At 38.7% G+C, this 25,967-nt stretch overlaps 1 protein-coding gene across 2 annotated transcripts; it reads right to left on the reverse strand.

Moving 5' to 3' along the window:
* Positions 1–2: 2 nt before the first annotated feature.
* boc (BOC cell adhesion associated, oncogene regulated) lies at positions 3–25,967 on the reverse strand. Of its 2 annotated transcripts, none has more exons than XM_065258173.2 (19): positions 25,642–25,967; positions 15,641–15,766; positions 15,060–15,338; positions 10,520–10,666; positions 9,403–9,546; positions 9,026–9,319; positions 7,356–7,628; positions 6,478–6,737; positions 5,821–5,986; positions 5,310–5,369; positions 4,768–4,977; positions 4,435–4,613; positions 4,228–4,327; positions 3,985–4,107; positions 3,702–3,884; positions 3,352–3,557; positions 3,174–3,262; positions 2,928–3,079; positions 3–1,111 (listed from the first exon to the last, which is right to left on the reverse strand). In XM_065258173.2, exons 2-19 carry the CDS (start codon positions 15,747–15,749, stop codon positions 978–980), a joined length of 3,108 nt encoding a protein of 1,035 aa, XP_065114245.1. In that variant the 5' UTR covers positions 15,750–15,766; positions 25,642–25,967; the 3' UTR covers positions 3–977. The 2 variants fall into 2 exon arrangements, with proteins under 2 accessions (XP_065114245.1, XP_065114243.1); XM_065258171.2 differs by having other exon boundaries at positions 15,060–15,341; positions 25,642–25,946.

Raw genomic sequence — 25,967 nt, forward strand, 5'->3', positions numbered from 1 at the left:
AATATGATTTTCTTTAGCTTTATTTACAAGCAATAGTGCTCAATCCATGTAACCAAAGAGCTACACTTCTAGATAATGTTGGAGATTGTTCTTTTCCTTCATGTTTTGTGTTTATTACAATGGGAAAATAATACTGATGCAGGTGATTTGCAGGTCTCCAACAGTAAAATCTATTAGAGATTTAACTATACAAGTTTGACTACAACTCAGTTTACAACACAGAAATCTGGATATTGTAGGCGTGCCCATTTGAACAATCTTTCAAATACTGAAAAAATAAATACCTACAATATATGGTCTCTTTCTCAGTCAATATTACTACACACAGAATGCATATACTTTGCATATATTCCTTATTTTTGTTAATGATGAACATATATAATTTTTAGTAATATATACAAAGCTATAAAAACACAATCACTCATAATGGCTTACTTAAATTGAGGAAACCCCTGTAAAAAAGTTACAATCAGACATTTCGGAAATGGCGTATCTTGTAACCTTACAGTAGCATTTACATGCTATAAAATCATAAAACATGTGGGTATACTGTGCATAAAATACCTATGCATAAAGGTATAAGTTGTGTACACATTCTACAAATACTTTTGATGCAAAGTGTTTTTAAACAGTTATCTGTCTCGAATCTCTACGCATTACAATGTAATGATTGGTGTGTTATGCTCTAAAAGCATAACATTTTCCACTAGCTGTACTTCCAACATCAACACAATCTTGTCAGTGGGAAATCTGAAACTTAATACAGGATAATTTTTATAGCATGCTTATGAAAATGTTCATCAATGTCTAGCTGATGACCGACAAACACACCAAAAACGTGTAACATCTGAAATAAAAACCTATATATACACACAGTAAAAAAAACTATACTATGTACAAAGACATAAATATATAAATATAGCATCTGTTATACAAAAATAAATATTTTCTCTGTTTTTCTTTATTTTTTGAGCGTTTTATCCATCTTTAAGATCATGTGTCCCTGGTTCTTCAAGTCGCCTTAAGTTCAAAGTTGTTCTAAGTTCCGGTTGCTCAGCATTTTGAAGAAACCCATTCATGCCTGTATCAGCTGCAGTTGACTGGGAAAAGTCTGTGGAGAGGATAACAGAAAATGCACTGTTATATATACTGTGAACTGTATTATGGTATTTCTGAGACTCAAAACAATAACACTTAAAATATCTGACGGTTTCAGCACTGCTTAATTCTCTTAAATAAGGTTTCATCGGACGCACATGCGTTGTCGCGGTTACGCGTGAGGTCGAAACTTTACTTCCGGGTTCTGTTTGTTTAATGGTCTGACTAACTTAGCGGCTAAAATTAACTCTGAAACAAACACCTCGTCAAAAATAACAAATGTTTTGGTTTCCTAACGACAAGGAGAGATGGCGATCATGGATCACCGCTAGGTGAAGGGAGGTTTGGCAGCCGGTTTGCAGGTAATATTGTATACATAGTACACATTTTAGCTCAGTGTTGTTTATACGCTTTAGCTATGATTTGAACTAAGGTAATCTACTTGTTGTTTATTTTGCTTGTAATCAGAAATAAATTACTCTGAAAGGACTGTTGTTATTGATTCTTTCTTAGCAGAGTTTACACTAAGGTGACCAGATTTTTAAAATGAAAACCGTGGACATTTCCTAGTTTAAGGATCAAAATATGATTAAAAACTCATTTGTTGTAATCTATGAATTAAAAATGGGGACAAAACGTTTATATCTTTTTATTGTTGTGGGTTAACTGCAACAACAACAAAAAAATACTTTCATACTTAGTATTTTTGTCTTGTTTACAGTACAAATATCTAAAAATTCATAAATCAAGATGCAAAATCACCTAAGAAAAAATCTAGCTTTAAGACAAAAAATATCAAATGTAAGTGAATTTATGCTTAAAACAAGCAAAAAAAATATCACTTAATAGAAGAATAATTTTCAAGAATAATTTTCTTACCCCTTTGGCAGATTTTTTGCGAGAAAATTATTCTTGAATTAAGTGATATTTTTTGCTTGTTTTAAGCATAAATTTGATTTTTTGGTCTAAAAACTAGACTTGTTTTCTTATGTCATTAAGCTAATTAAGAAAATGCATCCTGATTTAAGATTTTTTCATATTTTAAATGAAAACAAGAAAAAAAATTAAGTAAAAAGTTGTTTTTTTGCAGTGTTTCCAATTAAATTAACTGAACAATTTCTGTAGCCTAAATCTATTTTTTTCCATTTTCTTTAATACAATGCACATATATGACATACCTCATCAAATTGACTTCAAAAGTGCTAACGTACTTCAGCTGATTTCATAGCATTGTAAACGTGAAGAACAGAAAGAATAATAAGAAATGCTCCGTACCATGCTCTACCATCAGTTCACTTCATCGGTTTATTAATTTAATTTAACATGAGTAGTTACTTCAGTACCTTAACCCCCCATAATTTTGACTGTTTTCATATCTTATGATAACTCGATTGATGATAACTTGATGAGGCTTTCTCATGTCTCGTAGTAAATTCTTCGCTAAAGCAGTGACCTGCGATCAAGTAATCAGTGTGGCTTGCAACCCCCTCTGCTGGTGAAAATAATCATTACATGATTGCTCCGTCTGGTACTCCAAACGTTAATGATTGGATTTTTCAGTGTACTTGCTGGTTGTTTTTTGGACGTGCTGTAAAACGGGGACAGAACACCAAAAAAACGGGGATGTCTGGTCACCTTAGTTTACACAGTCGGTGTTATGTTGTTGAGTTTGGTCTGTTTTTCAGCGGTCTTTTGCATGCACGAGGTTTACATGAGGAGGAAACAATAGTGTGAGGCTCCCGATATGTCATAACCATGTACAGAACTCTTTTAATTTATCTATGCCTAGGAAAATACATTTAACAGCACCTTAAAATAACTATACACACCTGCAGGCATTTCCACTTCCATGTGAACTGCTTCAGTATAAAGGTGATTGTCCTCCACAGAGTCAGGATTTTGTGGAGGATCAGATGAGCTGATGACCTGCAATGGGGAGTCACCACTCTCACAGCAACCCACTTCAGGACAGCCAGGTACCCTATGAACAACCAAAATGACTTATAAGTACACACTTCTGTTTCAAATTCATTCACAAATTTAAGAGTCGCTTAAAAAACAAAATAAATTCTTACCCATTACAGTAAATGTTGATATGCGATTGTGTATTGGGATGTTTCTGAGGCAACAAAGCATCACTCTCATACTCATAGCCAGCATCCTCCTACAAGAGTCAAGGGTTTAATGAATATCAGTAAGGGTCATTTGAATACTTTTGTTGTTTAATACAGATTAGATATCCCACTTTCTTACCTGGTTAACTCCAGGTAGGGGTTGCATAGTGTGTTTCCCATTAGGAATATATTCTCCTTTAGGAGCATAGATGGTGTGGGCATGTGCCAAGTTGGGGTCTACCCCACAGGGCCGACCAAGAGCCAAACCTTGCAGTGGTACCATGGTGTACTGGCATGGAGAAACTGTAGGTGCCAAAGTTGGGAAGCGCATATCGAGGGTTTGTTCTAAAATGAAGAAAAATCCCAAATTACAATCATCTCCAAAGATACCCATGTGTGTACATTTAGACACTTTTTCAGTGACTAAGACTGACAATACAAAACAGTTAGATCTTTAACTACTTTGCATGTTTCGGTTGTTAAACTCACTTTGTTTGGCCCAAACTCTCCACAGACAGATTGGGATGAAAGCCACGATGATGAAAACAAACGCCCCTAGCACCACGCCCACAATGAGGTAAGGCAGATCACCAGGCCGTGGCACAGGGTTTCCAAGATGGTCAGGTCTGGAGGATGATGTTTCGGGAGGTGTGGTCCTCTGGTGAGGGCGTGCTGTAAGTACACACAGATGTTACTGGTTAATATCCATGCCACATCAGAATCTAGAGATCTCTGTAGGTTAAGAAGTGGTTTATAGATTAAGAATACAAACCTTTAGTTTCCAAGATGACAACATTTCCAAACTCGCTCTCTCCTCCTTCATTGAAACACTGCATCTTAATGTCGTAAGCCGTTTCGGGCTGCAGGTCCGTAATGGAGTGCCAATATCGGTCACCTACACAAAACCCCAAAACATTACATTTTACACCCCTTATTCGTATATGTTCAATGTGAATAACGATACACAAAATATTTCAATATTTAAATAGATAATGGGTTAGTCAAGTTGTTTCACCTTCCACTACATCCTTTTTGTAGTCACTATCATTGTCGCTGTCGGTGGGTCGATAGAAGATGTAGAAGCCATAAATAGGAGTGTTATTTACTGGTGTGTACTGTAAAAACAACAAGTAATAATCATTAAAACCACATAATATGAATTTGACCACGCAACAGGTGAGGTAGCTAGGTAAAAAAAAGTTAAAAAAAAGACAGCACTTACCGTCCACTTGAGGATAACGGTGGTCTCGTTAATGGCTTCGTTGTATGTGATGTAGGGTCCGTCAACAGGACGTCGGTTTGGTGGCCCGCTGCCCACTACTGTGTAAGCTTTAGAGGGAGCACTGGGTGGACTCGCTCCCAACACATTAACAGCCAAAACTCTGAATTTGTATGATGTGCCTGCAAGATATTGCGAAGGAATAAGTAAAAAACCTGATAAACATTTACTTTGTCACATTTGTTTGTTTGTAAGTAATTAAAGTTCACTTTAATAAAAAAAGTTTAAAATCATGAGAACAGTCGGGCAATAATACATAGCTAAAATAATACTCGCCTTTCTCCAAGCTCGCGATTTCGACTGAGAGGCGGGATGGTGGGATGTTATCCACAGCCGCTTCCCAGTCTCCACCCCCTTTACGTAGTTTCTTGTACTCCACACGGAATGACTGGATGGGGAATCCGCGGTTCCCGCGAGGTATCCACGTCACGTAAGCTGAGGTCTCTGTCGCCATGGAGACCGTAGGCCTGTCTGGTGCTTCCGGAGCTGTAAATAACAAATTAAGGTTGTTATAAAGTAATTAAATACAATCAAGACCAGCGGTGAGAGTGTGTATGCATGCACACAAGACACGCACATTCAAGTACAGCAACACATAACAAACTTACTGTAATCTCATCCTTGTTTTAAGATTGAAAGGAATCAAGAAAACAGTCATGTTAGCATAATGCTAAAATCAACTATTAGTGTATAAAATTATTATTATGATAAGTTTGCTGTATATAGTACAAAGTACCTTCAAGAGGTTAGTACTAAAGCAACAAAGTAAACATACTATTATTATTATTGTAATAAATATGGCACAAATGAATACTCACGCGAGAGCCGGGGTGGCACCACTGGTGTTTTTGGAGCCCCTATAGGTCCTCCTTTTCTCCCTGATGAAAATGAAAGCAGCCTTTAATAACTCACTTTACTTAAATAAAAACACTGGCGCTAAATAAGGACCTGAGCATTCAATTGATTTATTACATGTCTCTCTGGGTCACCTGACTTTAATTGGTCAATTATGACAATCAGGAAAATTGGGGAGGCATGAAATAAGTGGGATAATGTTAAAGGCGGAGCGCACGATTTCTGAAAAACCCTTTGGAAAACGGAGTCGGGGCGACTACCAAAACACACTTGTAGCCAATCAGCAGTAAAAGGGGTGTCTACTAACTGACATTGATGCCTGGGTTGCGTATGTGTGGGGCGTGTTTGTTTAGGTGATTTCAAATGTCTACAATGGCTTTCAGAGATCATGGACCCTGTCTTTAAGTCAGCTGGTCTTTAACCCTTACATACACAACTCATTTTGCACAAATCCTAAGCTGTATGTTTGCGTACATTTGCCTGTTCTGAAAGTCATCATGGCGGGCTGCCCGAGTCCAGCGCAGTTCCTAGCGGCCATCTCCACTTCATAGAGACTGGTGGGCTGTAGTTTAGTCAAAGTCAGCTTGTGCTGGGAGCCCGAAATACTGCTTGTGATCCACTCACCAGGAGATTCTCCAGCCTGTGAGAGACAATACAATTTTTATGATTTACTGAACACATTCTGTGAAAATATAACCTTTATATCTTTAATGCTGAATGAGTAAGGTCTTGTCAAAAATTTTAATTAAAGGCGGGGTGTATGATTTTTGAAAAACACTGGAAAAGGGAGTTGGGCCGAGTACCAAAACACACTTGTAGCCAATCAGCAGTAAGGGGCGTGTCTGCTAACTGACATTGTTGCCTGGGTTGCGTATGTGTGGGGCGGGTCTATCAAAAGAAGGTCCAGATTAAATTGGGGTAGGGGCGTGTTTGTTTAGGTAACATTGGCTTTCAGAGATCATGCACCCCGCCTTTATGTAAAAAGTCAATGATTGCTCCTTATCTCGCTTTTAAATTATGAAACTTTAGCCTATATTCACAGACTGTGTCACATTAGAAATGCTTTTATCTTGACAAGCACAACTATTTAAACCATCACAAGGTGGCATTTGGAATACTGTGCTGCTGTACCTTTCTGTATTTTATGACATATTCCAGCACAGGTGCTCCTCCATCATGACGTGGTTTCCAGGTGAGTTCATAGAAGTCGGCCTTTCCCGTGCGTGGCTGGCTCAGGATAATTGGAGCATCGGCAAGTGACACTCTGATCTCGGAGCAGTCGAGAGGCAGCATTGCACTGGTGGCCATAGGCTTCAATGGTGGCTGTTCCCGCAAGACCTTGTCTGGGCTCATTGGTCGAATCATGGGTAGCTTACCGGACCGTGAAGGCACTAAAGTTAGGGATGGTAAAATCAACATAAGCTGGATTTTCAGAGGCAGTGTCACATTGTATATTTAAAGAGATTATTAGTAGTGATATTATGCACTGCCCGAAAATAGTCCCCTGCTATTGAAAGTAACCATGGGGACTATTTTCGGGCAGTGCGTAATATCACTACACCTGCTGCAGCCATGTTACATAAGCAAAGTCACTGATTATTACGTCAGAATAAGTGTATAGTTCCTAGCCATATCGGTCTAGAAAATCAATTTTTTTTCTTTTCCGGTGGTCTTAGTACACAATCTAACTACAGAATTGGGCTATATTGAAACTCTTTGGTTATTTTTGAGCGCGATGCTAATGCTCTAATCAGATTCAATGGATTATTCTAAATTATGCTAAAAGTGGTAGCGCCAGACCCGGAGATCGGCTGAATGGATTTCAAAACGGTAAAAATCAAATGTTTAACTCTAGGGAAGCTGGAAAATGAGCATATTTTCAAAAAAAGTGGAGTGTCCCTTTAATAAAAACAGCTTGTCTGATAATACGCCAATGAGCAAAAACTGCTAACTCAACTAACAGGAAACCTAAATCTACTAGTATATTATTCCCCTAAAGTGTTGCATACCTGTCGGGACAGTAAGGAGTCTCGTAGCGGCCTGGGAACTCCCCACGCCATTCTCCGCCATGCACTGGTACACGCCGTCGTCCTGCGGCCCAACATTCAGCACACGTAGCACCTGCGACGACACTCGATGCCTCGCCGATGGGCTCACGGGCTGAGCGTTGTGGAGCCACACCACAGTGGGCGTGGGTTTGCCCCTCACCTGACAGCTGAAACGCACCGTGTCGCCCCACGCCACATCTTGTTGCTGCAGCTCGACACGCACCTGTGGGGGCTCTGACAAAACAAGAAGGGAATCTCATGTCAAAACATTAAGTTGCAAGGATGTCAGCGTGTCTGTCAAGCATCAGCCGATATGTGCAAGCTGAATAGCATAAATCAACACGCACGCTGACAGTTTAGCGTGCACGGCACGTTAGTGCATCTCCACAAGTGCTGTTTGTGAAGTCTGGAGGAGTCTGGAAGCGACTGGGTTTTTCTTCTCCCAAAACTTGATGGTTGGCTGGTATTGAATCAGCTCGAGCTCATTAGAGCAGCAGCAAGACTGGCGAAATTAATCACAGCTGCAGGCCCGCAAAAACAACCTCATCAATGTCTCCCAAGCTCAATCCCGCGAACACACGTACTCTTTCTGTTCGCTTAATGTACTGTGGGCTCATTTCGGATGCTTATTACCTCAAAATGACTGGAAATTGAAATGTTGCCACCACACACATTATTTTTCCATAACTACAGCAGGGGGCTCTAATTGAGATTACATGGGGGCCGCTAGCCAGGAGGTGTTCTTATTTGGGGGCCACCTCACCAGTCACAACAAACACAAATGTTTTTACGACCGCAAGTTTTAAACGTAGACAGATACTGGTGCAGTTATATGGTTGTCGATGCATGAAGACGCCACGTTTCACTGAAAATTTGTCTGTATGGCAGTGTTTTTATTGTTAACCAAGACTGAAACTGTAAAAATCATGTCAGTTAATTGAAAGTAAACAAAATATAGGCCTAAATATTAGTTCATAAACTAAAAATAAAAAATCATAGTTAAAAAGTGGATGAAAATTAGAAATGTTGCCCTAGAAATAAACTGAAATGATTTTAAGCTCAGGCATTACAATTATTAAATGAAATAAAACCAACCTTTAACTAAAATTAGTGCTGGGCAAAGATTTATCGCGATTAATCGCATACAAAATAAAAGTAATTTTTTCATATTATATGTGTGTGTACTGTGTGTTATTATTATGTATATTTACCCACACACATATATTCATTTCAGATTTTTTTTATTTATATATATATTTTTTAAATGTATATATATTATAAAGAATATATAAATAAATTTATATAAACATGTACATGTACATGTTTCTTAAATACAAACACGAATGTGTGTGTATTTATATATACATAATAATAACACACAGCACACACTCATATATTATGCAACAATCACTTTTATTTTATATGCGATTAATTGCGATTAATCATTGCACAGATCTAAAATTAATAAAAATTATAAAACTAATAAATGACAAATTCTAATAGAAAATTATAAAAAAATAACTTAAAAAATAATTATAAATAAATTAACAAATACTATATATAAGATTATTCAAACTATTTTGAATACTAAAAAACCTAAAACAACTCTGCTCTTTAGTAATAATACTCACCAAACACCTGTACGTCGTACCGCACGGTAGCGGAGTTAGCCGAGCCGATGCCGTTGTCAGCGTGACACACGTACGTGCCCGAATCGCTCTCGCTTGCCGTGTCAATCAGCAGGTTGCTAAGCAGAAATTGTGTGTTGTTATGATTTCGCAAGTCCAGGCCATCCTTTGCCCATGTGACCTGTGGTGTGGGAATGCCACTGGCCACGCACTCGAGCACAAGCCGCTGGCCTTTGTTCACCATTATGGACCGGGATGCCGGCGGATAGATGATGCGTGCAGCCTCGGATGTCGAACCTGGAGTGTGTCAGACAGAATACATGTTACGCAACTGACATACTGACTGCACAAGTTTGCTTTTGTATGCCTTGTGTACGTACGTCGTATCCGTAGACGATCGGTAGAGGTGGAGGTTTTTACTTCCTGGGTGACAGGGTTGTAGGCGGCACATTTATAGGGACCCTCATCGTCCTGCGTAGCATTGGCTATCTGAAGGTTTCCTGACGGCAGGATGAGGTAATTTCCTAGGAGACAATCAGAGAACAGAAGATTATAACATTGATAACAGGTTGTTTGAAGTCAGACTTTGCAATTTACTGTTTTCTACAAAAGAAACATTATGTAAAATTATAACCTTGATATCTTTAATATTGACTTTGATGCTCCTAATCCTATAATTCCATTGTGAGATTTCACAGGTAGCGTCACACATGTGTCTCCTACAGGCATAATTTTGTGTTTCGTGCGAAACTAACCTTTTCAATTGCTTAAATCAAAGCTGTGATCATCATTAAACTGATAATTTAAACAGTGAGACACAAAAGACAACCGTGCTAAAACACGACGCCTTGAGTGGACAAGACCAGACAGCACTGAAGACCTGATTCTCAAAAAGACAAGCGCCATCTAACACCACATACCAGAACCAGCCAGTGTGCTCTTTAAAATGACAGAAACAAATAAAGAGAAACGTTTTTGAATTGTAATTCTGTGGCTTGTTAGAAAGCTCACATGAAACGGTTCTTAGATTTCAGCCACGGAGAGACAGAAGGGTAGAAAAATACTTTAAAATGCTTGGCCGACACTTTGCAAGCGTGTGGTCCCGTTGTACATACTTGTGTTCTTACGTTACTGTGGCGCCAGCGAACCTCACTACTCAAGGGGGCGATAGTGTTACCTCCAAATGCCTGTGCTATTAAATTGGATATTTAGACAGCTAGCTTTATACATGTTTATAAAATCTAACTTGCAAGAATCTCCTAAATCTTTAAACTGTTGCCCTGCTAAAGTTTCATAATCTAATAATAATCTCAAATTTGATTTCACTTTAATTTCAATCTTTGACATGACCTTACTCAGTCGATAAGATATTAAGGTTATATTTTCACATTATATAGAAAAATGAAAACCAAGCTCAAGTCACTGTTTTGTGATTTACTGAGGCAGGGTTGCATATTTGTAGAGAGCAATGAGACCTAGTTTAAAATGTGAAAGTACCTTTAGATGTCTCTAGCCACTCCTGTTTGACACTGTAGCGGACCTGAGCTTTAGGTTGGCTTTCAGGTAGATGACACTCGATCACTGCTGTGTTTCCTTCATCTACCTCGATCTCCTGCTGGTCATCTGGCTCAAAATCTCGCAGCTCTGTATTCAAACACATGAGAAACATATAAATAACATAAACAAAATTCAGTTTCTCGAACATACAGTTTAAAGGAAAACACCACAGTTTTTCAATATTTTACTATCTTCTTACCTCAGCTTAGATGAATTAATACATACCTATCTTTTTTCAATGCATGCATTTAATCTTTGTACAGCACGTCATGAACGTGTTAGCATTTAGCTTAGCCCCATTCATTCCTTAGGATCCAAACAGGGATGAATTTAGAAGCCATTAAACACCATTTAAAGACTGTTACATGAGTAGTTACACGAGTAAGTATGGTGGCACAAAACAAAAAAGGGGGCAATTTTTTAAGCAGATAAAAATGAGAACTATATTGTATGGTGGAAGAGCACTTTTTGCAGCACTTAAATAATATTAAGGGAAATTTGCACGAGAGGGGGAGTAGTCAGGAGTGAGGATGTTACTGCACGCCGAGGTTGAAGTGCTGCAAAAAGTGCTCTTCCACCATACAATGTAGTTCTCATTTTTTATCTGCTTAAAAAAACATGTTTTATTTTGTGCCACCATACTTACTCATGTAACTACTCATGAAACAGTCTTTAAATAGGGAAAACATGGAAGTGTTTGGTGGCTTCTAAATTCATCCCTGTTTGGATCCTAAGGAATGAATGGGGCTAGGCTAAATGCTAACACATTCACGACGCGCTGTACAAAGGTGAAGTGCACGCATTGAAAAAAAAGATAGGTATGTATTAATTTATCTAAGTTGAGGTAAGAACATAGTAAAATATTGAAAAACGGTGATGTTTTCCTTTAACATTTGCTCTGTTACTCTTGTTATTGCATTGCCCTAATAAACAAACAAACAAAAAAATGCATGTGACTTTGTAGCTTGAACTTTAACAAAGGCCAAAATGTAAGTTCTGCTCAATCTATCCATTTTTTGCAGAAGGCTACCTATATTATCAGTTCAAATAGGAAACGCTTTAAAAAAGGCTGCACATCTAAGACCCATTTTTGAGAACTCTGAGGTTGAAAGCTTCTTTGTATCTTTGTAACTGAGAAGCTTTGGAGCGCATATGCGCTTAGGAATTTTCCTGGGATATCAAATGGGCAGACATCCAATAGCTCTGACAAACAGAGACACAAAGTCTGGCTTTCTTGAGCCTAAGTCAGACCAGGCTAAAATGAGGTCAAAAGGCCAAAGGTGATCTGTCCTCTTGAGTTTCATGTAAGGATAAGCAGTTTGGATTGCAATAAGAGAGAAAGACTCCACCGACGTGAGTCTGCATAAGCATGTCATTCTGTGTAGGAAAATATTTTCCAGAGAGAGAAAATTGTCCAGTGTCCTGAAAAACCCCCGAATTTAATCAAATTCTCCCTGACTGTTCATTTCGCCCCTAACAAATCAAATCGTTTTATTGTTCTCCCGAGTTCAGTTATATGACTTGGCATCTGTAAAGACTCAAAGTTATGCACGACGGGCAAAGCCGAGCCAAAATATCAATGAGGTAAAGTTTAAAAAGGTTCTTCCTGGAACCAAAACGCATACAATGATGGATGAAACCCGAGGAACATTTAAATAATCTGAATTTGATTACAACAGTTTCCGTAGCTCAACTGGTAAAGCACTCTGTTAGCAATGCAAAGGTCATGGGTTTCTACTCAAGAAACACACACACACTGATAAATGTATAGATTGAATGCACCGTCGCTTTGGATACATGTAAATATACCACTTGCCTGATCTGATTTTTGAAGTTTTAAAATAATTTTTAGTAGATGAGAAACCCAGCATAAGTGGCTGACAGCAGGCTGGAGAAGGGTTTGGGGGAAAACCCAGTGTGACAAGCCATTTGCAAAATCAATCAGGGTCTTTTTACAGCCCATCTCTCCCAGAATGCCCCACACCTCCCCTAAATTCCTGAAAAGTGCACAAATTTAACCCCTCTTGTGACTCTCCCAGAGAGGTGACCTCAAAACATTGCCCCCACAAAACAACTGCCCACATGAGCCTTTAAGGTGTGCGAGGGGTGATGAATGACGAAAATAACAAGACGGACAAAAAGTAAATGCTGTCGAAAGATTATTTTACTTCATTCTGCTTCAGTTTGTATTGTGTAAATTGTTTTCGTATATGCCACTCCATGACAAGTGCAATGTGTGCAAGAAGCAAGAATACATCAGGAACGACTTAAAAGTAAAAATTCTGTTTGCACAAAACAAAAAAAAAAGTGGTAAAGAAAAGTTGAAAATGCTGTTTTTTTTCTAAAATAGATAAAGCAGATCTGGGGCACCATTGACTTCCATAGTAAGAAAAATAATCCTATAGAATTCAATGGTCCCCCAGATGTGATTTTTTTCAAAATATACTCATTTGTGTTCAGCAGAACAAAAACATTTAAAACTTTTTCAAGTTTGAAACAACTTGAGGGTAAATAAATAATGAAATTTCATTTTTTGGTATATGACATTTTCAACTTTTCTTCAGCACTTTTTCGTTGTGTTTTTAGGTGCAGTGATGATATGCAAAACATTGCCTGTTGATAAAACTGGACATATAAAGAAACGGACATATAAAGAAAAATAAAAGATGAAGAGAGGGAAAAAGAAAATAGACAAATGGAAAAACAGTGGCCGGGAATGTCAAACCACAAGGAAAAAAAACTGTAAAATAAATGTTTAGATGCTTCTATTATGTTTGTATGCATGTGAGGAGGTAAAGGGTGATGTGTGCGTTTTGTGTGTACTGTACATTGTAGATCTCCGGGAGAGCGGGGAATGCTGGGAGCTGTCAGGATTAATGGTATTTATAAAGTAGATCAGCTACGTTTCCAACTCCATTTGGCTTTGCTTTCATATATGCTGGATGGTAGCTTGGCATTCATCATTTTTATGTCTGTTGCTGTGTAGCCGTGTGTGTGTTTATGACTTTTACAGTATCACGGTTTGAGTTTAGTAAACGTGGAATCAGCAGCGTTTCTCAGACTATTCGTGTAATTTTAAAAGACGTTCAAGAAAAATAACTTCACTCAGGGTGTATAACTTTAAATCGGAGTTTATTGAAAATTAGTTACGCTATGAATTAAAAACATATGTGAGCTGTTTGAGAGAGAGAGAGAGAGAGAGAGAGAGAGAGACAGAGAGAGAACGAGTGCAGGAATGTTTCTTGGCTTTAGGAATAGGGGAGTCTTGCTTGTCTGTGGAGGAATTTGAGGAGAGTTTGAAATAATGCAACAGTCTTCCCTGTGGGACAAACTTCAGACAGAATTCCTACAGAGACAGATACCAGGGATGGCCAAGCACTTTCACAGAGCAAAAAGAAACGAGCAGAGCTTAAAAATATGGAGACATGAGTAAATCTGCGATCACACACGCAAGCGCGCTCCAAGTGGAACCGTCCAACCCCCCCCCTGACTAAGGGAGGAGGTCTTCATTAAATTAAAAAAGGGGCCAATGTGGGAATCTTCAGAGATTGGGGCCCCTGCTAAGAACTAGCATCTGGGCGCCCCTAGCCACCCTTGAATCCTGATTCATAGACCTTATCAATTACATCTCACACGTGTGTGCCCCGCAGTACTTCAACTAACGCACCAGGAGAGAGCTGAAAAAAAGACAACAAAGTAAAAGAAAAGAAAGAGGGAGAGGCAAAAAAAGAGCTTAGAAAAAACAAATGATCTTTGAGAGGAGTGAAATGCAATCCAGCATTAAATGTCAAGAGTAGAAAGTTTGTGAGAAGGAAGTTGGGGGGTGGATGATGTAAAGCAAGCCTGCCTCGCGGAGGTAAAGATGGTGTCAAGAATCTCATGTCGCGTCTCATCTTGACAGAGGATCCTGTCTCAACTGGCCCCGCCAAACTAATGCTCCTCACACTTTCACACAAACACGGGTGCATGGGCATATCTACACAAACAGTGAGGTCCAAAAGTGTAAAGCCAGACTTACAGAATAACGAAGGATTGAAAACGTACTTTACTCTTGTACAGTTTGGGTGACAATTTCTCGATTCCACCTTTTAACCAAACAGTTATGCGTAAAACATACTTTGTAATAAAAATATGGCAAATAAAACCCTTCTGGCTAAATAAAAGACAGACTTTTGGAGCCTGCTACATATACAAACTCACAAAAGTGCACTCAGGTTTCTGCGCAAATATTTTTCACAAAATTGACTCGCTTTTTCTGTCTCCCTTTCTGAATTAAGAGAAAAGTACTGAGGAACAGGGAGGAGGCCATTTGCTAATAACTTAGAACAAACACACACACACCACCAGTACTGCTCGGCCTGGCACGCAACCACAATACACAACCACACGCACACTATAAAGACTCATAAACTCATCAGCACAACAACCTTCAAAGTTCACACCACATCCATTTATGCCTAAAAAATTTGGGTCTACTCACTAGCAGCAGTAACGTTGGCCGGTATACTAGCGCTAGACCCGACACTGGTGGTGGCCACACACTGGTATCTGCCCACGGTGAGGTTAGAAAGGGTAGGGATGTACAGCGAGCCAGGTTGCACCAACACTCCGAGCTCCTCGTCGCCCCCAGCTGGCAGCTCGCGACCGTTCAGCCGCCAGGTTATGTTGACATGGTTGGGCAGGGCACTGCAGCGCAGGGTCACGCTGCCCCCCACTTTTTGTACCACAGAGAGAGGCTCATCTGTGAAGACTGGGACATCTTCTAAAAACAAAAAGTGTGATGCATGATGAATAAATACTACATTAGGTACAATTATGTATGTATGTATGTTGTATGTTAACATTTTATGTATGTTGCTTACTTAGTAGAGAATTGGGATTGATCCCATAATACTGATAATATGTATACGCATAGTAAGTCACAGCAACAGTAAATGTCTAGTGTACACAAAGTATTGTTGTACATCAACTCTGCATCATATTTTTTGTTAGATATCAACTTACCCATATGGACTAGTTATAACTAATTTCATCTTTTTAAGTAAAACAGCAGAAACTCACCTCTTAATGCAACACTACATTGCAAACAGCACAGCAGTGCACCCAGGGTGCAGACAACTCGAACCTTCCGCTTTCTTTCCCAAGGAATCCAATCCAATATCCCAGACATTTTCCATACACTACCCCCTAAGAGAGAAGGAAAACAAGAAAGAATAAGGTTATAATTTCAAAAATGGCTAGCATAACATTACGTAAAGCACAATTTTATTCTAAATATTCTAATTATTAAACAAAAGCTTATATAAATGACTTGAATCATGTACTAACAATCTAGTAAAGATCCTATTCGGAGCACAGGCCACAGATTTGATGCTGCCAGCCCACAGTAAACGAAATGCAAAAGCTGCCTGCATTCAGTGCACCATCTGAAACAACCATTCCTTACAGAGCCTGCTAAGTGCATCACCTAAAGCAAACTGAAACACATCCGTTTGCACCCACATCCATCAAACCTGTGATGAAGCGGGTGCCCGGATAGAAACCCAAGAAATCTTTCAGCCAGGTGTAACTGATACAGGCACGGGTTCAAAAGGGAAAAAGTCTCCACACAAAAAACAATGGGGTGGGGGAGTGATATAATTTGTGTTTTCTGGAAATATTGAGTGCAATGCGATCTTTACAGAGACATTAACAGAAAGAGAGCGAGCGAGCGAGAGAGAGAGAGTTATGGTTAGTGTATTAACAGTTAATGCAGGAAAGGGAACATTTCTCTCTCCCTTGGCTCGCACTGCCAAGTTTCCCGAATTCTTTCCTGTCAGGTTAAACTAACAACTTCCCGTCAGGAGGAGGAGGGTGGTCCATTGCTCCCAGACTGCAAATCTCTCTCTCACTCTCTCTCTCTCACACACACACACACACACTAAAACACACTCCCATCACTTGTACATAATGATTAATGAAGCCTCACAGAAAAATTGGGACATGGGAGGGAACGTGGCACCGAACTCCAGAAAATGTTAAAAAACAACTCTGCGAAAATAAATGAAGTCTACGTCTTGGGATTTGGACTTGTTTTTCTGGAGTTGGTAGGTACATAGCCATTAGCTATTAGCCAAACTCTGCTGACGGAATAAGAATGTGTGCCATTTACTGATTTTGGGGTTGGCCCTAAATAAATGTTTTTCCGTTCCAACAGCAGAAATAAACAAGTCGTGCTGTTCGTATGAAGCTGTGGAGAGATGTTATTTAGTCTGGACTGGGTAGAGAATGTTGGTAATGAAGTCATCTTTTCTAATTACAGTGTGCTAAAACAATGATCGATTTCTCAGTTTAGTACAAACATGGTATATTTGTTTCTCGTCTGTGGAGTACAAACACCATGACGTTAATTCCAGGCACACTGGGGTAGATAATAAAACAAAACGCGAACGACCAAATACATGTACAACGATTTGTTTCTACCAAACTAACAACAATACGCAGACAAAAACGAGAAACTTTTTTTATTACTTTTGGCCATTCATTTACACGACCATGGGGTTGTGGGGGCTTGGAAATGTTTCAAAGTGCAAGCTCTTGAAACTGATAGTTAATATCTCAATGTCAACTAAAACATGAACTTGATTTTTACTGTTTTGGAATCCATTCAGCCGATCTCCGGGTCTGGCGCTACCACTTTTAGCATAGCTTAGCATAATTCATTGAATCTGATTAGACCATTAGCATCGCACACAAAAATAACCAAAGAGTTTTAATATTTTTCCTATTTAAAACTTGACTCTTCTGTAGTTACACTGTGTACTAAGACCGACGGAAATTTAAAAGTTGCGGTTTTCTAGTCCGACATGTCTAGGAACTATACTCTCATTCTGGCGTAATAATCAAGGACTTTGCTGCCGTAACATGGCTGCAGCAGGTGCAATGATATTACACAGTGCCCGAAAATAGTCCCCATGGTTACTTTCAATAGTTGAGGGCTATTTTTGGGCACTGCTTAATATAATTTAATCGCAATGCTAATGGTCTAATCAGATTCAATGGATTATGCTAAGGCAAGCTATGCTAAAAGTGTTCCCGCCAGCCCTCAAGATCAACTGAATGGATTTCAAAACGGTATAAATTCCCTTTAAGTGCAAATCCTTTGTATTGTCTTGTACATAACACTGTTTCTTCCTCATAAATGTGCATACAAAATCTAAAATACATATGAAATGTTCTTTAAAGAGAGACATCCCATCTCCATTTGTTGAGTATTATTGCTTCTGGTTTATGCATTTTAATTCACAGAATTCCTAAAAAGATGTTGTCTCCCAAAAACATGTGTCCTATGTCTCACATACTTAATGCACATTTCCCTCCTCTAAAATAGAAATCTTGTAAACAGACTGATTTTTTCTAATGTCTGAACTCTATTATCAGGGGTTTAGGAAAATATAAACAGATGGTTTAATTTATTGGTAATAAATGCATTTTCTGAGAATTTATATTTCGAGCTTTGACTGCAAATGTCACATCCATATTGCTGGAATTGCTCAACAATTTCTCATTTTTTCAGAAGGTTTTTTTTTGTTGTTTTTGTGTAAATATACCTTTAGTATGATTCTGTAGAGTTGGATGGTTAAAAAAAACTTTATGTAGCCAGTTATTTGCATTTTTTATGAGTCTACAACTGGAACTGGTAATTTTGAACAATACTGTAAACAATAAACAAACTACAGCTACTATGTTTTACTACTAATACTATTAAAATGAAGGTGCTACAAAGTTCTTCACAGCGATGCCATAGAAGAACATTTCTGGTTCCCAAAATATCCTTTCAGTCAATGTTCTTTAACCCCTTAGCATTCCTGAAAAAGGCTAAAAAATGCCCAAAAAGATACCTGCTGTGTTGATTGTATCTTAAAACAGTTTACATCATTTACAGTTTATCATTCGAATCCCAAAAATTTCAGCTTTCAAAAGATATGTGACATGTTAAGCCTTTTGTTTTTGAGTTGTTGTATTTGATGAAGTTTTCTGTCATATAATGCAGTGTCCCTCCCACGGTACACTGGAATTTTTTTTTTTTAAATTTATCCATTTGAACCATTTTTCCACTACAATGAAACTTTTCCAAAACTTTTTTTTAGTTTTGTTTTTTTATGTGGTTCTTCTGTCTATGGCATAGTGTGGCACCTTTTTTTTAAGAGTGTATAAGCAGAATGATTAATCCTACAGCTGTCATTGTTATTACAGCAGACCCAAATCCAACAGACAATATCCAAAGAGACAATTGCTGTTTAAAAAAAATAAACAAGAGTTTATAAAGTATTCCTAACAGAGCTTAACTACAAACATTCTGCTTACAAACTCTGGGCTTTTAGCCACTACCCCGTCTGCAACCGGTGGTCAACTGTTATCATAACTACCAACACAACTGCGGTTTCTAGGTCTTAACAACTGCAATATTAAGTTCTTTACACCCAGAAAAGTTGTGCCGTGTGTCTGTGTGCAGTCAACAGAGCAGCTGTTGGAATGCAAGTTGGATAAAGGGGCCAAAAGTCTCTCCTTTGCTGTCAAGCCACCTGTCCCGGGCATCAAAAGTCGCACACACACTCGAGCACACATGGCCTATCCAGCTCCTGTCATCACCATTGAGAAAAACACTTTCTAGATCAATTTCTGTCAATTATTTATATTGCACCACATGTAGTAGTGTTAAAAAGATTGTTCCTGTAGCTCAATTACTATCAGTATAGAATTAAAGGTTCTTGGTTCGATTTAAAAACGTATACCTTGAAGTCCCTTTAGATACAAGTGTGCCAAATGCATAAATACTGTAAGTGAAAAAAACATATGCCTGTTTTAGTACGTGACCCCTTTGGATCACATTGATCTGAGCATCTGGATGAGGGCTTACAAAGGCATGTGCGTTTAGACTCGTATGCAGGAGAAAGAGCGAAAGAGAGAGCGACAAAAAGCATAATGCTGAAGTGACTTCATAATGCCTCTTTGTGACTAAATGGAGCCTTTTCTTCTAGGGCCACTCTGGTCACCATTGTCCTCCAGTGTGTGAAATTCATTTTGACAACCCTACTAATGGGATAAAACTGCTCTTGGCCGCCCGTGGGCCTCCCTTGTAGCGCTCACATTCCATCTGCTATCTTCTCTGAGGAGGAGGCAACAAGGAGCGAGGGGAGGAGGTGTGGTTTAGCTCCTTCTGACGCCTCGAGTCGCTGAATATGTAATCGGCCCTCTTCCTTTACCCTATTTACGTCCCTCAACCCCCCGACCAATCCACGATTCTCCAAACATCACAATGCCCCCCCTTTAGATAAACACATGCGGTGTCAAGTGTGAGGGGTGCCGGGTTCAACTGCCTGCGCGGGCCCATGGCCCACAATGCCGCAGCACATATCTGCCTTGCGGGAGGGCCGTTGCTCTGGGCGACAGTAACAGGCAGAACGCATCTTAATAGAGTGGAGAGTCATTGTAAAGCAGTGAGCCGACACAGGGACAATAACCCCACGGCTCGCTGTGAAAGGAGAGACGCTTCTCAGAAGGGCCAGAGGAAGAGCTGATGGGGGCAGCTCAATGGACAAGTGAGCGCTGGAGTTTTGGGTTAGTAAGAAGGGGGGGTTTTGTGGACGAGAGCTGTTATAGTTGGGGTCCGAATTAGAGAGTGGATATCAATAGGTGAGTGACCAGCGAGGGGGAAGATGGTGGATGCTTGACGTTTGCTGGCCATTTGGAGGAAGAAGTCAAAATGGAGATAATACACTTTGGATTAACTATTTCTGTATAGCTCGGTGGTAAAGCATTGCGGGACAGCGCAAAAGGCCACAGGTTCGAACCCAGGCAACACATGGACTGATAAAAATGTATACCTCGCAATGCACTGTAGGTCGATTTGGATTAAAGCGTCAGCCAAATGCATAAAAGTGCAATATAACTTTTATGGTCCTTAATCTGTGTACTTCTCTGCTGATTTGCAGCTCATCAGGTCAGCACACTCTAAAACCTAAAAGTTAACTCAACTCAAACCATTTAAGTAAACCGGTTGCATTAGTTTTAAAACACATACATTTGAGTACTGTGAACTTAAAAAAGTTGAGTCATATGCAGTTATGCACTTATATTTAAGTTCACACTACTTAAATATAAGTGCATAATTGCACATGACTCAAGTTCACAGTACTTAAATTTATGTGTTTTAAAACTTAAATGGTCTAATGTAACCGGTTTACTTAAATGGTTTGAGATAAGTTAACTGTTAGGTTTTACAGTGCAGTGTTTGGCTTGTGATTTCATACAAAAGTACCTAAAAAATCTTTTGACAATATGAAATTATGATTTTTAAAGAAATGATAATTTGAACCATTTTGCCATTTTTTATTTCCAGGAAACACAGATACTGAATGTATACCTTGTATGCAACGCAAGTCACTTAAAACTAAAAATATAAGAGTTTACAGTGCGATACAGGGCTGTGAGATATTAAAGAAAAATGTTATATGTAAATCATGCCAAATAATGCTATATTTAAATTATGATATGATATTTCTTTATAAAATCAAATTAAATTGTATTACAATATATTTTTACAAATTATATAACCAACATATGTTGACAAACATAAAAAAATAGTTAAAAAGAAAAATCACCGTTGTCATGCGCACTTGCACACACATGCATATCCCAACTAACATCTGCGTGCCAGATACTATATTATTCACATCGACCTGAAACTTTGAGTTATGTTTCTTTTTAAGATATTAAAATTAAATCGGACATTTATTGCAAACCATTTTGATATGCACATGTGCGATATTCCATCACTTTCTATATATTGTGCAGCCCTAGTTTACAGTCATAACATCTAGCACGTCTCCCAATTTTTACTTCAAAACATTTAACCATTTACAGTTCTTTAAATGTAACATTATCTAAAGGTTCTTGGGGTTCATGTCGGCAAAAAAAGTGTCTTAAATATTTAATACTAACCTTATAACAAAGTTCACCTGCTGGCTGCTCTAATCTTCAGGCTCTTCCTCATCACAAAACTCCTAGAACGTTCTCATGACTCTCAGAAGAGATTAGCAGGTGTACGCAAAGCTGAATCTTTATAAGTTCTGCCTAAACTCCTACAATGGACTTCACAGACATCAGTTTTTCCCATGCCGGAAAATTAAACATCAAAAGCGCCACTAACAAGCCAATCCCCCAATCACCGTTCCTTTTCACGTATTAATGAGCAACATCCACCCCTGCCCAAAAACTGCAATAATGAGACCCACTCAATGAATTAACAAGCAAACAACTGAGCCAAGACCAGAGGCTTTAATCAATTAAACGCACTGATATTTGCATAATTCATATATAACAAGGCAGCGTTAACTAGCACACGCTAATTATTGAGTTTGGGGGCAGTTTAAGGAGGAGGGTCACATGACCACATACCTCTATTTGGCCATCCGATGGGAACTGTCAGTTAGGATTAGACTAACTCTGTTTGTGCGCTGCTCCCCACCAAGGCAGGTATTATGAAAGGTCCAGGTTCCAGTATTGATTAAATACAGAGGGAGGGGGGGTTTAGTGCAGGGGACCTGGCAACTTTTCCATTAGAGTGAATGGAACCAATTATATATCTAAAGCAATTTCTTCACATTATTCCACAGGAACCCACTGAGCTTAGACTCAGCCAAAATATGAAATTCTTTAGTAATAAGACATATATTAAATCGGTTAATAAATCCCACGTGTTCACATCCCTAGTAAAAGGTTGTTAACAGCCCAGACACAACAAACCCAAAACAAAACAACCGCAAAGCAAACAAAGAAATTAAAGTCGAAAAGTGTCTGAAATGTCTTCGAAACAGCATATGGTGGTTAAAGTCTACTGACTGGTACTTTAGAGCCATAGGTTTGGCTTTGACACGGTAGCTCTTGTCAACTATAAACACCTGCAACATCCATGACCACAGAGTTTGTAGACACATCAAAAGCAAAACCAACCACATAATAAACATACCCGAAGAACTACAACAATACAGTAACCCATGGACTTGTGATGATGTACAAAAGTCCAAGACTGATGTCATACCAAAATTAAAATGTCCTACTTAAGTTATAATGTATTTATAATATAAACTGCAGTGGAGGAGAATGCAAATTTGAAGATCTCAAATATGCAACTTTAAGCTATTTCAATGTATAACAGTAAAAATATTTATCTTATTCACTTAAGATTTAGCTAAAATTGTACTCTAAAGTTTCATAAGACATGAGGGTGAGTAGATGGTTCATTTAAATGGATCTTCTGTAACATTATAACTATATGCAAAAAGCATATTTTTTTACATAATCACATAATTCACACCCCTTTAAAAGGAGCTCTGGTGTGTGTGTCGATGTTTTAGAGCATGTGTGTGATTGTAACGGCGTGAGCCACAGCTATCTGAAGGCGAGTTATCATCAAGTGTGTGTGAATGGACTCTGAGAGTGTCTCTATTACTCGGTGCTTGTCAAACGGGCCTTAATCTTTGTACAAATATCTGCTTTACACACTGAGCTGTTTGTCTGCAAACAGTCGCTGCTTACTTACCAAGGTCTGGAGTTTATCAATGATCTCACTGACTTGCAACAGACAAACTTAGACAAATAGCAGCACACCACTACGTATGCGCATTTCCTTGAAGTCAAAGACATTTAAGGTCCAAAAAAGAGCTTGACACTTTACTGACCTAACAATTAAAACAACAACAACTACTAGTGACACACAGCTCATCTAATACTGACAAATTTCACAAGATAAGGTATTTGAGCCAAAGTGAATCTTATTATTTCCAGAACGAGCCATGCATTGTCATTAAACAAAAGTAACTCCAAGTTGAAAATCCTGCTTGCGTTCATGAAAACGAGAAGGACAGCTAGCCACCTGGATGTCCAGGTGTAATCATGTGCGTAATGAAACAGAGAAAGGCCTGAAAGTAAATTACCCTGGCCAGGTGCAGACCCACGAGAGACTTTATACTTTCATAGATAATTATTTCTCACTGCAGGCTAAAAATTGTCTCCCGACAGCTGCCATTCTTTAAGCTTTGGATAATTCTGCAACCGGGGCTTATATGTTCAGAAATGGCAGCCTGACAAGCCGTGCATTCCACTATGAGAAGATAATCCTGATTGGAGAGCATCTCTTACACACGCACAAACCCGCAGATTGTTTCCTCCAGGCTGTTATGGCTGCATGAACATACCCGCCGTAACAGACATGAAAGTCAACCTGGAGGTGTTTTTTATTACTTCTTCTGCAAATTAACAGAAAAGTTACACCCTTAAACAAAACATGGTCTTTCCAAAAAAAAAAAGAAACCACCACATTCTCTCATTTGGATCAAATGTCTATATATCCAGTTGCTGACCAAAACAAAAGCATTTTAAAGACATATGTCACACACCCAACATCTCCGCCACGCTGATACCTGATGCGCTCATCTCACCCCTCTAATACTCTGTTATCAACCTTCCCAAATCCCCACACAGGCCCCTCGGGCTCAGCAATGGGATACCTGTTACACCGAAAGAATGTGAAGCCGTGAGGGCATGTCATCCAAAAATCTGTGCATCCATCTGTGCACAGCTAATAGGCCTTCCCAGCATTATAACCAAATAAGGTCAGAGCGCTATAAAAGCCAACAAGATAATCAGACTGGAATCAATTATGGAACGACTTTGATCCACCCGACCACCAATCATCTTAAGCAAAAACCGAGCTACCACAGTTTTTCTTCAAATTGAATTCTTGGCTTTGAAACGCAGCTATCCGACTCCTAAAAAATCAGATAGTTTAAAACAATGGCATGGTCAGACAGCATTCCTCTCAATTGTTTTCATCATTCGAATGCATGACCCAAAAAACTAAATAGCACCTGGGTTTAGGAGGACTTACAGGATTCAGATTATAATTATTAACAAATGTGTGACACTAATGCGGTGATGGACTGTATGAACATTTTGAGAGATGTTAGGTTCGATCCCTGGGAACACACACATGGTGATAAAATGTAAACCTAACTTTGGATAAAAGCATCTGACAAATTCACGAATTAAATATTCACCAATAACTGCTTTATGTGAAGTCTGTAGACAGTTTTTAATTTTTTCATAAATTAAATATTTACTCTGTTTGTCCACATTAAAGTTTTATAAAGAGCTGAGCATTCAAAAAATACTTTTGTCGTCTTTTGACCTTATAACGGAAACATCAACGTGCTAGATTTAAACAGCAACCTTATTGTACTTAAAAAAGCAAAACTTTTGTTTAGTAAACAACAAGCTTGACATTTTGAACGTTTATTTACGTTCAACTCTTATTATAAAATTCCTTTAACATGTTAAAGCTTTGTTTATTATAAAAAACACAAAAGTCAACATATTATAAGAATGTCAGGGTGAATTACAACAACATTTGTTTTGCTTTGGTGTGCACTGGGATTCATAGTAATGTCAACTACTATAGCGGAACGAGGCCTGTAAAACTATGCCAAAAATGTTTATTTACACAGAGATGCCTTAAAATCTCATAATATATTTACTTACGCTGTTAGACTGATACATTGATGTAAGCAAACAAGAGGGTCGTACAAAAATTTGTTTTATTTTGCCTTTGATTAGCATCGGAGACACCAAAGGCTGCACATCACTCCAGTGGAAAACGCATTTTACTTTCTTTCACTGAAATTCTGTTAAAACACGCACTTTTAGCATAATATATATATATATGACCATCGAAAAATAAAAAGGATTTAATGTAACGTTTACTTCTAATTTGTTGCAACAAGTATCATCGACGAAACAAAATAGCCAGTTAGCTAACACCCGCATCATTTCTTGACGAATACATAAAAACTTATTTCAGTGATGCACAACGCGCGAGCACTACTACACACCGTATCATCACAAAAAGTTGAAATATATTGCAAACACAAAAACCTGAATGAAACTTAAGTAAATCTAGAAAAGCATAGTGGGGTTCCCAAAAACAAGAGATGATGTTTTGGGGGGAGGAGAGAGAGACTTACCAGAAACGTGCAGTAGTTTGGAGTTGAATCCACTACTTTTTCCGAGTCTCGACTTTTTCCTCAACTGTTTTCGCGGTTTAATCCAACAGAAATGCAAGTCGCCCGCTTCTTTTCTCTCTTTAACCGCTGCCGCTTTAGTTATTTACTACTACTACAGCACCGACATTTTCTTCAGCTCCCCAACTTCTCGCATTGAAAGGACGTTTTTGGATGACTGAGCCCTGGAACAATTCTCCCTTTTGCGAGGAGCTTTTCGGGTCCTCCCACTTCCCAAGAAGGAGGAGGGATCTGAACAATGAAGATTCCTTCCCAAATCTCCACGCAGT

This window comes from Paramisgurnus dabryanus, chromosome 22 (genome assembly GCF_030506205.2).
Source record: "Paramisgurnus dabryanus chromosome 22, PD_genome_1.1, whole genome shotgun sequence".
Classification (NCBI taxonomy): domain Eukaryota; kingdom Metazoa; phylum Chordata; class Actinopteri; order Cypriniformes; family Cobitidae; genus Paramisgurnus; species Paramisgurnus dabryanus.